The 15,370-nt window shown below is 43.6% G+C and overlaps 2 protein-coding genes across 2 annotated transcripts in view; both read right to left on the reverse strand.

Moving 5' to 3' along the window:
- Nucleotides 1-812, reverse strand: part of DEFB119 (defensin beta 119) — a 5,255-nt gene extending 4,443 nt beyond the window's left edge. Inside the window, exon 1 of the mRNA XM_014456557.2 lies at nucleotides 761-812. Within this exon, the coding sequence (XP_014312043.2) occupies nucleotides 761-812 (52 nt within the window). The remainder of the gene's footprint in view (nucleotides 1-760) is intronic.
- A 7,063-nt stretch (nucleotides 813-7,875) lies between these two features.
- Nucleotides 7,876-9,004, reverse strand: DEFB121 (defensin beta 121). Its single transcript, XM_006089384.2, has 2 exons — nucleotides 8,947-9,004; nucleotides 7,876-8,033 (listed from the first exon to the last, which is right to left on the reverse strand). Exons 1-2 carry the CDS (start codon nucleotides 9,002-9,004, stop codon nucleotides 7,876-7,878), a joined length of 216 nt encoding a protein of 71 aa, XP_006089446.1.
- Between the last annotated feature and the right edge of the window lie 6,366 nt (nucleotides 9,005-15,370).

The raw sequence follows: 15,370 nt of genomic DNA on the forward strand, positions 1-15,370 counted from the left end.
CTATGGTGGGTCCTCCTTGGGTAAAAAATAGAGAATACCGTAGTATAGTGATGACGAATATATATATATAAAGGGCTGGGCCCAGTGAACTAAGATACTTTGAGAGGAGACAAAGAATTCTAGAACCCTGAAATACTAGAATTGGAGAATAGGTTTTGGTGTCAGACAGATTGGATTTGAGTGTTGGCCCTGACACTTGGTAGTTGTTGACCATGAGTGAGGTAAATTGTCTGAGCCTCCTCTGAGGAAATACAAATTACAGTGGGGCCTTGACTTACGAGTGTCCTGACTAACGAGTTTTTCGAGATACGAGCCATCTCTCGGCCGATTTTTTGCTTTGAGTTGCGAGCTAAAATTCAGGTTACGAGCCAGCTTCAGATACCCCACCGCTAGTTGGCGCAGCGAACGTCACAGTGAACGCCACAACATCAGCCCAGCATCACGTGTCTCACTCGTTCACTTTTTGATTTGACATATGAGTACTTTGAGTTACGAGCTCCGTCACAAAACGAATTAAACTCGTAAGTCAAGGCCCCACTGTATAACTGTACCTGATGGGGTAACTTATGTAAACTGCCTAGTCCCTGACACATAGTTGATGGTGAATCATTATCAACTGTTATTATTGTTGTTTTTCTTTATTTTTATTATTGTCATCCTCATATTTATCATTATGATCTTCAGAACAATCCTCAGAAGCAGAAATCATAAACCTTCAACTCACACATGAAAAAACTGAGACTTAGGGGAAGTGAGCTGCTCAAGGGCCTCCTGGCAGGGAGAAGAATGGAGAATAGAAAGCAGATTTCCATAGCGGAAGGTCAGGACTGGTCAGTAAACAGCTGTAGCTGTGAATATTGGTGACAGAAGGGGAAACATTGAGGCAGGTGAGGCAGACACCAAATCATCATGGGAGCAAATTGAACCTGCAACCTGGGTATGTGCCCTGACCAGGAATCTAACCGGTGACCTTTCGGACGACACTCAACCAACTGAGCCACACCAGCCAGGGTAGATGTTGTTTTTTTACCCAGAAAAATCACTCGGACAGCTGGTACTGAAGATAATTACCAGGGTGAGGGGAGATTGGTACGGAAGTTGCTTCTCTTTCGGGAGAAATGACAAGGCCTGGACTGTAGCTGACAGAGGACACACATAAAGGGTGTGGGAAGAAAAACATCACTAAAAGCTGGAACCCTCAGAGGTGATCCCTCCCTGACCACAGTAACCAGCTAAGGAGATCTGACTCCCTGCTAGGTTTGGTGAGAAGTATTTCACAGGTATAGTCTCCTCTCAGTCTCACAACCACCAGAAAGAGTTGTCCCCGTTGTGCTGATTTGAAAACTAAAGTTCAGAAGAGTTAACATTTTGCCCAGGTAACCATTTGAGGGATCCAAGATTTGAACCCAGGTTGACTGCCTCCCAGTTACGGTGCTTCTCCTCACACCCTGTCTCCTGTTGTTTCTTCAGACTTGGGATAGCAGGGGTCCCAGATCCGTGAGGAAGCCAGTCTGAAAGAAGACTCTAGGTGCCAGGGTGCTATCCGCATCTAGAAGGGTTCAGGAATCTGAAGAAGGGGCTGTGAGTAAATTAATAAAGAGACTAGACATGAAATATAAATTTGGAATACATGGGGGAGCCAGGGAGGCTTAGCTTTAGTAGCTGAGTTCTCCGAATCTCCGGGCCCAAGGCTTTTTATTCCCACATTTTGCCCTTTAGCAAAGCAAACACACATATCAAAGGTGAAGTTTGGTAAGAAGTGAAGTATCAGGTTGAGGGAACTGCCCTCAGCTGTCTGGCAGCAGGCAATAATATATGCAGACTTTCAGCCCTGCTGAAAGAGTCCAACCTTTTGAGGACTCTGGCATTTATTATGACCCTGCTGGAATCAGCCTCCAGCATCTAGGGATTCTTGCCTAGAAAAACTTGAGGAGTCTCTACAGAGAGAAGGTCAGGGTAAGGTAAGAGTAACGCTGGTTTGGACCTTCGTTATTTTATAACAGCTTTATTGAAGTTGCATGCTATAAAATCCACTCCTTAAGCGTACAAAGCAATGACTTTTTGTAAATTTGTAGAGTTTTATTAGCATCACTACAGTCCAATCTTAGAATATTTCCATCACCCAAAAAATGTCTTCCCATACCAATCTGTAGTCACTACTCATCCCACCCCCAGCCGTGATGGAACTAATGTGCATGATAATACCATCAACTATATTGAGCATTGTCTGGGGTTAATTCTCACAAGAAAATATGTCTGACTAAGGAGGAAACTGTGGCTCAGAGAGGTGAAATGACTGAACCAGGGTCCCTGAGAGGGTCAAGATTCAAACCTCGGACTCTCTGGGCCCAGACCAAGGAGAAGGTTCTGAGGAAATGTGTTTGTAAAGATGTGGGGAGATGTAACATTGTTTAAGCTGAGGAGAAATGCACCGTATAAACAGATATTGAAAATATAGAAGAGAGAGGGGTTTGTTGATAGAGAAAATTCAATGGAAGCAGAAGGGAGTGGAGTAAAAGAATTAAATGGAAACACTGGACTTCAATAGAGAGAGCTCTCTTGTAAAAGGATGGGGGTTTTATAGAATGACTGCATCGCACTGTCCTTAAAACCTCAAACTTTTATGTCAAACAGATCTGAATTCAAATCCTGCCTCTGCTACCTGTGTGGCTGCTATAAATATTTATTTGTTTTGTTTTGTTGTCTGCCTACCATCTGTATCCACCTTCCCATTTTGGAGAAATCGCTTCACCATCGCAGTCTTGGGGAGGGACAGTGCCAACTCTTAAAGTTCAAGTACTTGTTTTCCTGCCTCTCTTGCAGCTAGGATGTGAGCACATGGCAGAGGCTCAGCCAATCAGATGCCCCCATTCTGTTTGTTTGTTTGTTTGTTTTAAATCAGATGCTCATAATTCCAGGAAACAGGGACAGTGGAGGATTTATTTCAGCAAAAGAGCCCGCCGTGATATCCAGTGTCCAGAGGCAGCAGGGAAGCAGAGCAAGCAGAAGTGGAGCTCAGGGTCCCAAGCAGTGGGGTTTGGTGGCAACTGAATCTTCCCTGAACTGGGTCTTAGAGTGATTTTTCATTCTGGTTCTACCTACCCACCTCCCAACCTATTCTTTAAGCCTGATTATGCAGCCCCTGAGCTGGCAAATAGCCAAAGGGTTTCCTTGCTAAAAATTCTAATTGGTACAGTGACCATAGGCAAATTGTTTAATTTGGGGGATAATAATATGTCTGCCTCATGCTTCCTTTTTTTAAAATATGTTTTTTATTGATTTTTTGTTTTGTTTTGGAGAGAGAGGAAGGGAGAGGGAGAGAAACACCGATGTAAGAAAGAAGCCTACTGGGGATCAAGCCTGCAATCCAGGAATGTGCCCTGACCAGACCAGTGACCTTTTGATGCATGGGACGGTGCTCAACCAACTGAGCTATACCAGCCAGGGCTCATGATTTCATATGACATTAATTGATAATAAATGTCTATCCTGTGTTTAGCACAGTTCTGGGCAGATAGTGCTCAATTCACTTTAGTTAACAATTTCTTTGTTTTGAAGGGTGAGAGAAGGCAATGGGAACCTTGAGTGGGTTGGACCTCCATTGTCTCATTGAAAGTAGAGCTAAGTTCCTCTGTTGGGTGGAGGGATGGGGCTTGGAGAAAATGGACAGTCTAGAAAAGCCATTCTGGGAGACACAAGAGAATCACCCATAAACTCAGAGCTGAGAGGTTGAAACCTCTGATCAGGGCTGGAGGGCCCAATGAGAAAACTGAATGTGTGCTCAGGACCCCAGCAGGGCAATGGGTCAAAAATAAAGTCAGGAAATCTCAAGAACCCATTTTAATTTCAGTGTACAAGAATGCTTTGTATCATCTTTATATATAAAAGTCTAAGCAACCGAACAACTGAACAACTGAAAGACCAGTCGACCGGTTGCTATGATGCGCACTGACCACCAGGGGGAAGACACTCAACACAGGAGCTGCCCCTGGTGGTCATTGCACTCCCATAGCGGGAGTGCCACTCAGCTGACGGAAAGGCTCCAGATGCAGGGATGGCTGGCAAGCACCGCAGCAGCGGCCCGATCCTCTCCCGATCAGGACTGACTGGGCACAAGCCCGCGGCAGGCATGGCAGGCACAGCAGGCACAGCAGGCCGGGATGAGCGGGAGTGGCAGGCAGGAGTGGCAGGTGGCATTGGACTGCTGGTTTCAGCCCAATCCCCGCAGGCCACGCCGAGGGACCCCACCGCTACACGAATCCATGCACCGGTCCTCTAGTTTCACATAAGTAAAATTTTATTTCAGAGTTGAATGTTGTTTTATTTAGAATTCTACTTGGGCAGCACTGTAAACCTCTCTGTGTTTAAGGTCATTCATTCAAAGTGTTTGTGAGGATTTGATCTGTGTGCAGTGTTGCTGCTCAGGATGAGGGAGTTTGGGGTCACCACCCAGCAGTGCCATGGAGGTGCCAGGTGTTTGGTTTGATCCAGGGTTGGGGGAGCCACATGCCCTTGACTATGTCATTCAGTGTCTGCGGACTCAGCATCGAATGAGACAACATAGCACAATGTTGGTAAATCTGTATTCTGAAGTTAGTCTCCTGCCAGTGTTACTTTGTTTTGAAAATTTAACTCTGAACCTATTTCCTCAGCTATATTATGGAGGTAATAATAGTGCTTACTTCATAGGGTTGTTAATGAGGATCCAATGAGTGAATTACACATAAAGCACTAAGAATGACACCTGACACTGAGTGACTGTAATGTTATCATTGCAATAAACTAGAAATTCCCAACCTGGAGATGTCAGACCTTTTCTTATTACAACTCTTTGCAATGTTTCATAAACCCCCTTATAAATCCTTACATGCACAGATCGCCCAAAGAGTGAGAAATGGCCTTGATTGAGATAAGGAAACATGGCAAAAGGTAGTTTTTTGTTGTTTTGTTGTTGTTGTTAATCCTCATCTGAGGACATTTTTTCCATTGATTTTTGAGAGTGGGAGGAAGGGGGAGAGACAGAGAGAGAAACATCGATATGAGAGAGACATATTGATTGGTTGTCTCCCAGGGATCTGGGGCCTGGGATCGAGCCTGCAACCGAGGTACGTGCCCTTGACCTGAATCGAACACGAGACCCTTCAGTCCTTGGGCCGACACTCTCCACTGAGCCAAACCAGCTAGGATGAAAAAGATAGTTTAATTGCTATAGCACACTTATGTTTGGGTGCCTGGGTCTATATTTGTATTGCACTTGGTTTATATGTACTTGTGTGTATGTGTGTAAATTTTGCATATTTGTATATGCTCAAATTTTGTATGTCTTGTGTATATTTTGTGTGCATGTGTTACTTGTATGTAGTTTGTGTATGTGAGTATTTGTATGTATATGTGTAAGTATTTTATACTTACATGTAGTTGTGTGTGGACATGTAATTGGTGTGTGGGTGTGTGTTTGCATATTTTTGAATACATATCTGCATATGTATTTGTTCTCAGTTCCTTTGCTCCCCTCTCACCCCTCCATTCTATGACTGGAACATGGCAGTTGCGTAGTGATTTTTCTGTTAAGCTGGGAGGTCTGGTCCAAAGCTAAGAGAAGTGCCTGAAGGGGGAGCAAGGAGCAGGAGCTACCAAGGTAGCCAGTAAATAGAAGCCACTGTGAGCGAAGAGGCCAGGAGATAGGCAAAGCGGCAGGCCTGGTGGGAGAGCCAAGTTGTCCCCTGGGTACTGTGTGCTATCTCCTAGACCCACCAAGACCAGAACAGACTATGGCCTCCACCTTTGTAACGCCTCCCACATGGGTACAGCCTGGCCTGGCCAGTTCTCTAAGACCAGCAGCACTCACCCCCTGAAATCTGTGCAGTTGCTTTCTTAAGTTTTTAAAGGGCCACTCACTCCCTGCAGCCTGAATTCCTCAGTGGGGTCAGAAACTAGTTATCAAGTTCCTAGATGGGTCCACACAGTCCAGGTACTTAAAAAATATTTATTTATTTATTTATTTATTTATTTATTTATTTATTTATTTATTTATAAATATATTTTTATTGTTTTCAGAAAGGAAGGAAGAGGATGAGAGAGATAGAAACATCAATGATGAGAGAGAGTAATTGATTGGCTGCCTCCTGCATGCCCCACACTGGCCTAACCGGGAATCAAACCATGACCTCCTGGTTCATAGGTCGACGCTCAACCACTGAGCCACGCTGGCCAGGCTGGCCGTTGTTTTAAAGTCTATTTTGTCTGGTATAAGTATTACTAGCCCAGCTGTTTGTTTGTTTGTTTGTTTGTTTGTTTGTTCATTTCCATTTGCATGAAATATCTTTTTCCATCCCTTTACTTTCAGTCTGGTGTATCTTTTGATCTCAAGTGGGTCTCTTGTAGACAGCATAGGTACAGGTCTTGTTAACTTATCCATTCAGCCACCCTAAGCCTTTGGATTAGAGCATTTAATCCATTTATATTTAAGCTATGGTGGGTGCTGCAAAGGAGAAGTGCAGGATGCAACTGGCAGGGTCAGGTCTAGGGTGAGGCAAAGGAAGTGCCCAGGGTGCAACATTAAAAGAGGCACTGGCATGACCCTAAGAGTGAGGGCTTCTTTAGATGCTGTGTCATGGACACCTCTCTCTCCTCACCCTAGTCCTGCCCCTGGCAATCAGAAAGGTCAAAGGTTAAAGGAAAGGCTTCAGGGGCAGTATTCCCTGGTAGTGGTCATTTGTGCCCTGATGGACGCTCAGCATCTGAGCCCCTTTCCATCTGGGGGTAATTCTCTAGTCTTTGGGTTTTCATGGAAAGCTGAACTGACCTCCCACCACAGAAAGCACTAAAGACAAATATTCTTCTGCGCCACCTTGGGAATTAGCAGGAGGCACACGACCCAAACTCAGCCAACTGGACACTCTAACAAAGGACTTTGAATTTTAAAAGATTAAATCCAAACCACAGGGCAGGTGAAAAAAAAATTCACATAGTGGCATTAGCAATGGCAAGAGTTCAGGTGTGATGCTATTGTCCAGTGTTAGGATGACCGTGCTGGTGGTGGAATGAATCCTGGTAGGTTATTCCTGCTGTCCACTCTCCCTTGGACCTGCCCAGCCCAATTGTCTAGACTTCCAGTTAGTTCTATGAACTACATGCTATCCTTTTAAGAAATTCCTTTCCTGCCCTTTTTGTCTCTGACAAATTCTGACCATCACATCCAATAATGAAAGAGACGCAGCAGGCTAAGAATGGTCCTTATGTTCACCACACATTCTTCTTGCCTCCTTGACTTCCTCTAAAATACCCAGAGACTGAGCCTCATAGCCTGCCTCAGCCTTACAGACTCTAATGCTACACTGTCCAGTATAACCACTAGCTGTATACATTTAGCGATATAAGTTTAAATATAAATTAACTTAAATTAAAAAGTCAGTTCACCAGTCATACTAGCCAAATTTCAAGTGCTCATTGGCCACATGTGGCTAGTAGTTACCATATAGGACAACACAGATAGAGAACACTTCCATCGCTGCAGAAAATGCTACTGTGCTGGCCAAGAAAACAAGAATCAAATGGATAGAATGAACATTCCTTATTTCTGTCACCTGGGATCAGCCGAGAGGGCCAGCAGGCTAGGAGCTATGTGCAAGACTGAGATTATTTCCACCCACTGGTCTATCCTGTTTCCTTAACACCCTCCCCCTCCAACACACACACACACACACACACACACACACACACACACACACCCCTTTCTTCCTTTCTATTCATTTCTAAGTACACTTGGTGGAACTGCCAGACACAAACAGAGTCTAGCCGAGAATGATTTAATAGAACTGTGGGATCCAGTGATGTTAGACTCAGGTTGGCTAGGACCTGTCGGGCTGCAGAAGGTTATCCCAGGCTTCCAGCTGAGTTTGAGGATTTAGTGTTGACAGGCACGTACTTCGGATTCACACAGCACTTGGCCTCAGCATTGCATAATATGTAGAATACTTCACCCTCTTCACATGTGGTTCTGCACTTTCCCAAACTACGCCAACACTTCATGACTGAAATTAAAAGGGCAAGAGGGGGCAAGCTTAGTCTTGAAGTAAAGCAGAGAACTGGGGAAGTGGGATGCCGAAGTAGAGAAGACAGTAGTGAGGGAAATAGGAGACGTGTGCAAAGAAGCCCTCATAAGGCATCTTTCAGGTTATGAGAGATTATAGGTCACTGTCCTTTCTTTTCCCACTTGTGTCCCCAGTCAGAACCTCAAAGTCCTCCTCACTCAGTGGCCTGGAACCTCCCGTGGGGCAGGCAAGAGGTCCCCCTCTCTCCAGGGGTTCATCTCTCTCATATTATAATATAGCCAGGTGCCCAGTATCAGTTAGTTCCCATTCCCTTTGTCCTTCAGTACCTTCCTGACCATGTCAGTGAAAAGGGACAGGAATTGGAAATACACCCATCTCCACAACATCCTGGGGCTTTTTGCTGCCAAGATCATTAGGAACAATTGTTCTGGGGAACCTACTACCTAAAGGAGATACATTAAGGCTGCCTAAGAGAGTGGCATCAGAGTCCTCACACAACCAGAAATTCAGGAACCATTTTCATGGAGGCAATGAGAGATCAAAATTCAAACCCCCCAAGGAATGTTCCAGAAAAACTCCCATTTTCTCTGTACTCCATGCACTAGTCTCTCTCCTCCTTGTACCCTGCCCCCCCCCCCCACCCCACCTCCAGGTCATGTTCAACTTCTTCTACGCCAACCAGAGAGAGCGGTTCAAGATGGTCAAGTAATGGCACCCGAAAGATCAGTTGGTACCAGAGAATCCAAACTTCCCCTTAGCTAGAAAGGTCATCCAAAGGCCTCTGTGGGGCCTGCCCGGCCTTTCTCCCAGGCCAAGCTGTTAGAGCCCCAGCGTTCCCTGAATAGGCGCTAGGTTCCCTGAGCCACTACCCCTGGGGAGAGAGCCTGGTTACCTTTGGCGGCCTGGGCCAGTGTCAGGGTAACGGTCAAAACCAGAAGAATGAGCTTCATGGATGACAGAAGATAGGAGGCTTCTGGGCTGGCAAGTCCAGCAGTCCAGACTGGTATTTATTGCCCCAAGGAACAGGGTAGAGCCATGACCAGTGAACCAGAAAGGGAACAGTCATTTCAGATTAGATGGGCAGACAAGTAATCAACCACACTTCCAGAGGAGGCTGGGGCGGGGGGTGGGGGGCGGGGGGCAGAGGTGGAAGAAAAGTTAGCAAAGAGAAGACACAGCCTTGTCTTTGAAAAGTTTCATAATGCAACTAGAGAGTGAAGGGGGAAATGGATTTATTTTATTTTATTGTTGAGAGTATTACAGATGTCCCCCATTCTCCACTCTTGCCCCTCTCCGTCCACCTCCCAATCCCCCACCCAGGCCTTCACCTGCCTATTGTCTGTGTCCATACATGCTTATAAGTTCTTTGATTAATCTCTTCCCGCCCGCCTTCCCTCTGAGATCTGTCCGTCTATTGCATGCTTCCATGTTTGTGGTCCTATCTTGTTCATCAATTTATTTTGTTCCTTAGATTCCACCTATAAATGAGATCATGTGATATTTATCTTTCTCTGACTGGCTTATTTCACTTAGCTAAATATTCTCCAGGTCCATCCATGCTGTCTCAAAGGGTAAGAGATCCTTCTTTTTCACAGCTGCATAGAGTTCCATTGTGTAAAAAAAAAATTACCACAGCTTTTTTTATCCACTAATCTACTGATAGGCATTTGGGCTGTTTTCAGATCTTAGCTATTGTAAATAATGCTACTATGAACATAGGGGTGCATATATTCTTCCTGGTTGGTGTTTCAGAATTATTAGGCCATATTCCTAGAAGTGAAGTCAAATGGCAGTTCCATATTTAATTTTTTGAGGAACCTCCATACTGTTTTTCATAGTGGCCGCACCAGTCTGCATTCCTACCAGCATGTGCTAGAGTTTCCTTTTCTCCACATCCTCACCAGCACTTGTCATTTGTTGATTTATTGATGGTAGCCATTATGATAGGTGTGAGGTGATACCTCATTGTGGTTTTAATTTGCATCTTTCTGGTGAGGGTGATGTTGAGCATTTTTTTCATACATCTGTTGGCCATCTGTATGTCCCTTTGAAAAAATCTCTATTCAGGTCCTTTGCCCATTTTTTAATTGGATTGTTTGTCTTCCTCTTCTTGAGTTGTATAAGTTCTTTGCATACTTTGGAAATTAACCCTTATCAGATGTATAATTAGCAAATATGTTCTCCCATACCATGGGTTCCCTTTTCGTTTTGTTGATGGTTGTTTTTTTGTTTGTTTGTTTTTTCTGTGCAGAAGCTTTGTGGTTTTATAGTCATTTGTTTATGTTTTCCCTTGTTTCTTTTGCACTAGGAGATGTACTGCCAAAAATTCTGTTAGGTGAGATGTCTGTGATTTTACTGCCTCTGTTTTCTCCTAGGATTTTTGTGGTTTCATGATTTACATTTAAGTTTTAGCCATTTTGAATTTATTCTGTGTATGGTGTAAGTTGGTGGGCTAGTTCATTTTTTTTGCATGTACCTGTCCAATTTTCCCAATGCTATTTATTGAGGAGACTGTCTTTACTTCATTGTATGCTCTTGCCTCCTTTGTCAAATATTAATTGACCATATTGGCGTGGGTCGATTTCTGGGGTCTCTGTTCTGTTCCAATGGTCTATATGCCTCTTTTTGTGCCAGTACCAGGATGTTTTATTACAATGGCTTTGTAGTATAATTTGATATCCAGTATAGTGATCCCTCCAACTTTGTTCCTTTTTCTCAAGATTTCTGTGGCTATTACAGGTTTTTAATGGTTCCATATAAATTTTTGGAATATTTATTCTAGTTCTGTGAAATATGCTGTTGGTATTTTAATAAGAATTGAAATCTATAGATTGCTTTGGGTAGTATGGACATCTTAACGATGTTAATTCTTCCAATCCATGAACATGGTATATTCTCCACTTGTTTGTATCTTCCTCTATTTCTTTTTTCCATGCCCTATAGTTTTCCAAATACAGGTCTTTTACCTCCTTGGTTAAGTTTATTCCTAGGCATCTTATTTTGTTGTTGTTGTTGTTTTAACCATAAATGGTTGTGTGTTTGTTGTTATTGTTGTTATTTTAGTTTCTCTGGAAATGTTTTTATTATTAATTCATTTCTGTTAAATGAGGGAGGGTGGAGAGAGAAGTGATACTTCACTATTCCTTGGGTTCTTTCCAGCAATAAAGACATCTTAGGATGTCCCAAACGTTAGTGGTTCGTTCTAAGAATGCTAAAGGGCAGAAGCAGACAGAAATACCTTGTTAGCTCCATGGCCGTCACCACTGGAAACTAAAATGTCAGCATTTGTGGAGTCGGATATTCAGGGAGGCCACAGACCTCGCTTTTCACAGTGCATGTTTATTAAGAACAAGTAGCACCCTCCTAGATGGCAAAGGACAAGCCTTTTACTACAATTGTGACATTTTCTTATAATGTATGGTAGACTGCATTATTGACCCCAGTTCTTCACCCCTACTTGAATCCACATTTTTGCCATGGACTCATCCTAGGAGGAATGTACTTCCTGTCCCCTCAGTTTCGTCTTGGCTGTGTGACTCCCTTTTGCTAATGATACGTGGGCAGCAGCGACAGTGAGCCAGTTCTGAGCCTGGGCTTTAAGAGATGATGACTGTTTCACTTGCCCTTTTGTGCCTCTGCCATCACCATGAGGAGAACATGCCCCAACATGGAGCTGAGCCATCCCAGATGACCCACATCTACAATGAGAAACAGAGTTGCCCCTGGCACCCCAGCCTCAAACAGAGCAATCTAGCCAGACTCAGTTTACCTGCTGACACATGAGCAACAATAACGGATGGCCATTTTAAGCCATTGAGTGTTGGAATGGGATGTTACATAGTCGTGGTGTATTAATACATAAAACCAGCGGGTAGATCAGGAAAGAGCCAACTGCTTTCTTAGCACAATGATGGCAAGGTCTGTTGTTCCAAAATGGGCTGAAACAAAGGCGTATTAACAGGAGAAATGTCTTCTTTCTGATATGGAAAAAGACTATTGTCTCCAAGAAAAATTAATGCTCCAGACCAGGTCATCTGACTTTTTCTGTATTTCTGTCTGCTTCTGCCCTTTAGCATTCTTTTTCTGTACCTAGATAGTAACTACTTTGGGGGTTGTAGGCCATACAGTCTCTGTCACAACCACAGTATGTAAGCAAATGGATGTGGCTGTGTTCCGATCAAACTTTCACAGACACTGAAATTTGAAATTCTTTCACAGACACTGAAATTTGAAATTCATATAATTTACACACGTCACTAAATATTAACCACACACACACAAACAAACATTCTTAGCTCCTGGGCTATAAAAATCAGGCAGCAGCTTGAATCTAGACTGACACGTATTAGAAAGTTGAGCAATGCTAAATAATGTCAGGAAAATGGGGATACATACACATGTGCTGCTGGAGGGATGTAGATCAGAGGCAGAATGACTGTGAATTTCATGAAGGTTCAAGGTTCCTTACTTGCGTGGACCCTTATGAGTGCTAGAAATTCTAGAATGTTCTAGGTAAGGAGAGGAAACCACATTGCAATCAGGAAACAATAGTAAGAAAAAAAGTATTTCAGGTCAATTAAGAGATCCCAGCAATCTATTGTTATTTCTTAGTTTGTTTTAAATAAATACTCACTTTTGGACGTAGGCTTGAATTTGTAATTTTGTGTTCTTCTTAAAAAGAATCTTAATATTGTAAAAGTGTCAGGCCCCACAAAACCTGGATCTTCCTGTGAGAGGGAGGCAGCCATTCTGGGGAGGAATCTGATAACATTTAATCCAAGTAAGTGTAAGCACTTGTTCTGACCCAGAAATTCCACTCCTGGGCACATATCCCAAAGAAATCCTGCACATGTCTGTAAGGGAATGTGCACAAGGATATCTATTAAAATAAGGCCCAGAGTGGCAGGGAGTTGAAGACAAGCTGAACTTCATCTCTGGAGAGTGGAAGGTTGAATGTGGCGGGTGCACACCATGGAGTATTATGCAGCTATCATAAGCTAGAGAAGTAGGTGTATATAAGTAAATGTGGATGGGTGTTTAAAACCAGTGCTGACTATAAGAGTATCATCATTTTGGGAAACAGTTTGACAGTTTCTCTTTTTTTAATATATTTTTATTGATTTCAGAGAGAGGAAGGGGAGGGAGAGAGATAGAAACATCAGTTATAAGGGAGAATCATCAATCCTTTGCCTCCTGTGCACCCCCTACTTGGGGTGGAGCCCACAACCTGGGCATGTGCCCTGACATGGAATTGAACCATGACCTCCTGGTTCATAGGTTGACGCTCAACACTGAGCCACACTGGCCGGGTGACAGTTGCTTACAAAGTTAAGCATGCATCTACCATACAACCCAGCAATTCCAGTCTCAGATAACTGATCCAAGACATACACCAAAAAATGTACATAAATTCTTGTAGCAGCTTTATTCATCATAAGTAGAAACAACCGAAATGTCCATCAACTAGAAAACAAATAAATTGCAGTATATTCATACGAGTAGAATATTGCTCAGCAATAAAGAATTAACTGCTGTTACACATGGTGTGGAAGAATCTAAAAAGCACTGGACTGGGTGAAAGAAGCCAGACCAAAAGAATAAGCTCATTTCTATGAAACTCAAAGAAAAGACAAATCCAATCGATAGTGACCAAAAAACATACCCACAGTTACCTGGGGCTGGTGGGCACAGGCGGGCATTGCCTGAGATGGGGCACAACAGAACTTTCAGGATGATGAAAATGTTCTGTACATGATGTCAAAACTCATCATACACCTCAAAATGGGCACGTTTTATTTTATGTAAATTATATCTCAGGAAAGTTGACTTCTTTTAAAATTAGTGCTAATTTTTAAAAATAAGCAACAGAATTAAGCATAAAACAACTTATATAAAATAAAAATATACACATTACAAAGATACAAATTGCCCTGGCCAGTGAGTTCAGTGGTTAGAGTGCCAGCCTGCACACCAAAGGGCACGTACATTGCTTACAGGTCCCCTCCCCACCCCCGTTCAGGGTGCATGTGGGAAGCAACCAGTCGATGTGTTCACTCTCACATCAATGTTTCTCTCTCACTCTCTCCCCCTCTCTGGAGAGTTGAAGGTTAAATGTGCTTCCTTCCCTCCCTTCTATTCTCTGAAAAGCAATGGGAAAAAAATATCATTAACTGAGGATTCACAACAATAAAAAAGATACAAATTAAAACATTGAGAGTTGTCTATGCAGGACATAGATAGGAGTTGATTATAGGGATAAAAATCAATAAATCAGCAAAATAAAACAGGAGAGAGACTTTGCATAAGACCAGTAATGACAAATTTGTCATAAATAATTAACTCAACCCCTGACAACAGAAGACTAAAGAGAAAGAAAACAAACTGCTCTTTTGGCAAGGGGCTCACTTCCAAGATTGCTAGTGAGGAAACCAGGCCTGTGGGCTGGAACTCATTTCCTCCCCTTCCCGACGGGGCTGCAGAATACAAACCTGAAGGGCCGTTGGCGTTTACACGGCCCAGGGCAAGGCCAGGGGGCGCACCTTCCCCCACTCTCGAGGTAGGAGAGTATTTCTAGTCAGAAGATTAGGGTGTTGGGCTGAGAGTCCTGACCGGCTGGAGAGAGAGACGAGAGCAACTCCTAGGAGCACTATTCTTGCAGAAGCCTTCGTCTGGGAGGGACTCCTTTGCACATCCAAAGAGCCCTTAGTGACCCCAAGGTTCCCCCACATTGAACTCCTATTCGGACATCTACTTCTCCTCCAGCACAGAACTCCATCACAGCTCTGCACGTTTGCTTCTGGTGGGTGCTGCCTACCAGAATGCAGTGGCCTGAGGAGGGGATGACCTGGCTCCATTACGTGCATTCTTTAGCAGAATCAGCAATGGTTTTACATCGTAGAGGAGACTCCTTCCCATCTGGCACAGGTACTGCAAGACAAAATGCCCTGCTTGCTCTCCAAGCTAAAAAGGGCTCCCCCACACCCGAGCCAGATTGATCTGCATCTTTGGGGTGTCTTAAGATTTAGCATCTTCACCTCCTCCCTTCAGCTTCTATTCATCGTCAACTATTTTGCCATGGCTCTCATTCAGAGCTCTCCAAGAAAATAATCGATGGGCTACAAAGAATCAGATTCATTAGCTAATACAGGTAAACCTTCGTAAAAGGTTCAGGAACTATGGGACCACCTCCCTTACTGATCTCTGCAAATCTGAGCTTTTCTTTGTTGCCAGGCATGAGATAGGCACCTGTCATTAAGAACCCCACCCCCAGAGCACAGAAAGTTATGAAAGAGAGCAAGAAAAATAAGAAAGGAATA

Source organism: Myotis lucifugus, unplaced genomic scaffold, assembly GCF_000147115.1.
Source record: "Myotis lucifugus unplaced genomic scaffold, Myoluc2.0 scaffold_60, whole genome shotgun sequence".
Taxonomy (NCBI): domain Eukaryota; kingdom Metazoa; phylum Chordata; class Mammalia; order Chiroptera; family Vespertilionidae; genus Myotis; species Myotis lucifugus.

Coding starts and splice junctions, on each gene's coding strand:
- DEFB121 (XM_006089384.2), bottom strand. CDS start 9,004: ATGAAGCTCATTCTTCTGGTTTTGACCGTTACCCTGACACTGGCCCAG. Junction 8,034..8,946: donor ACTGGCCCAGGCCGCCAAAG/GTAACCAGGCTC, acceptor TTTTAATTTCAG/TCATGAAGTGTTGGCGTAGT.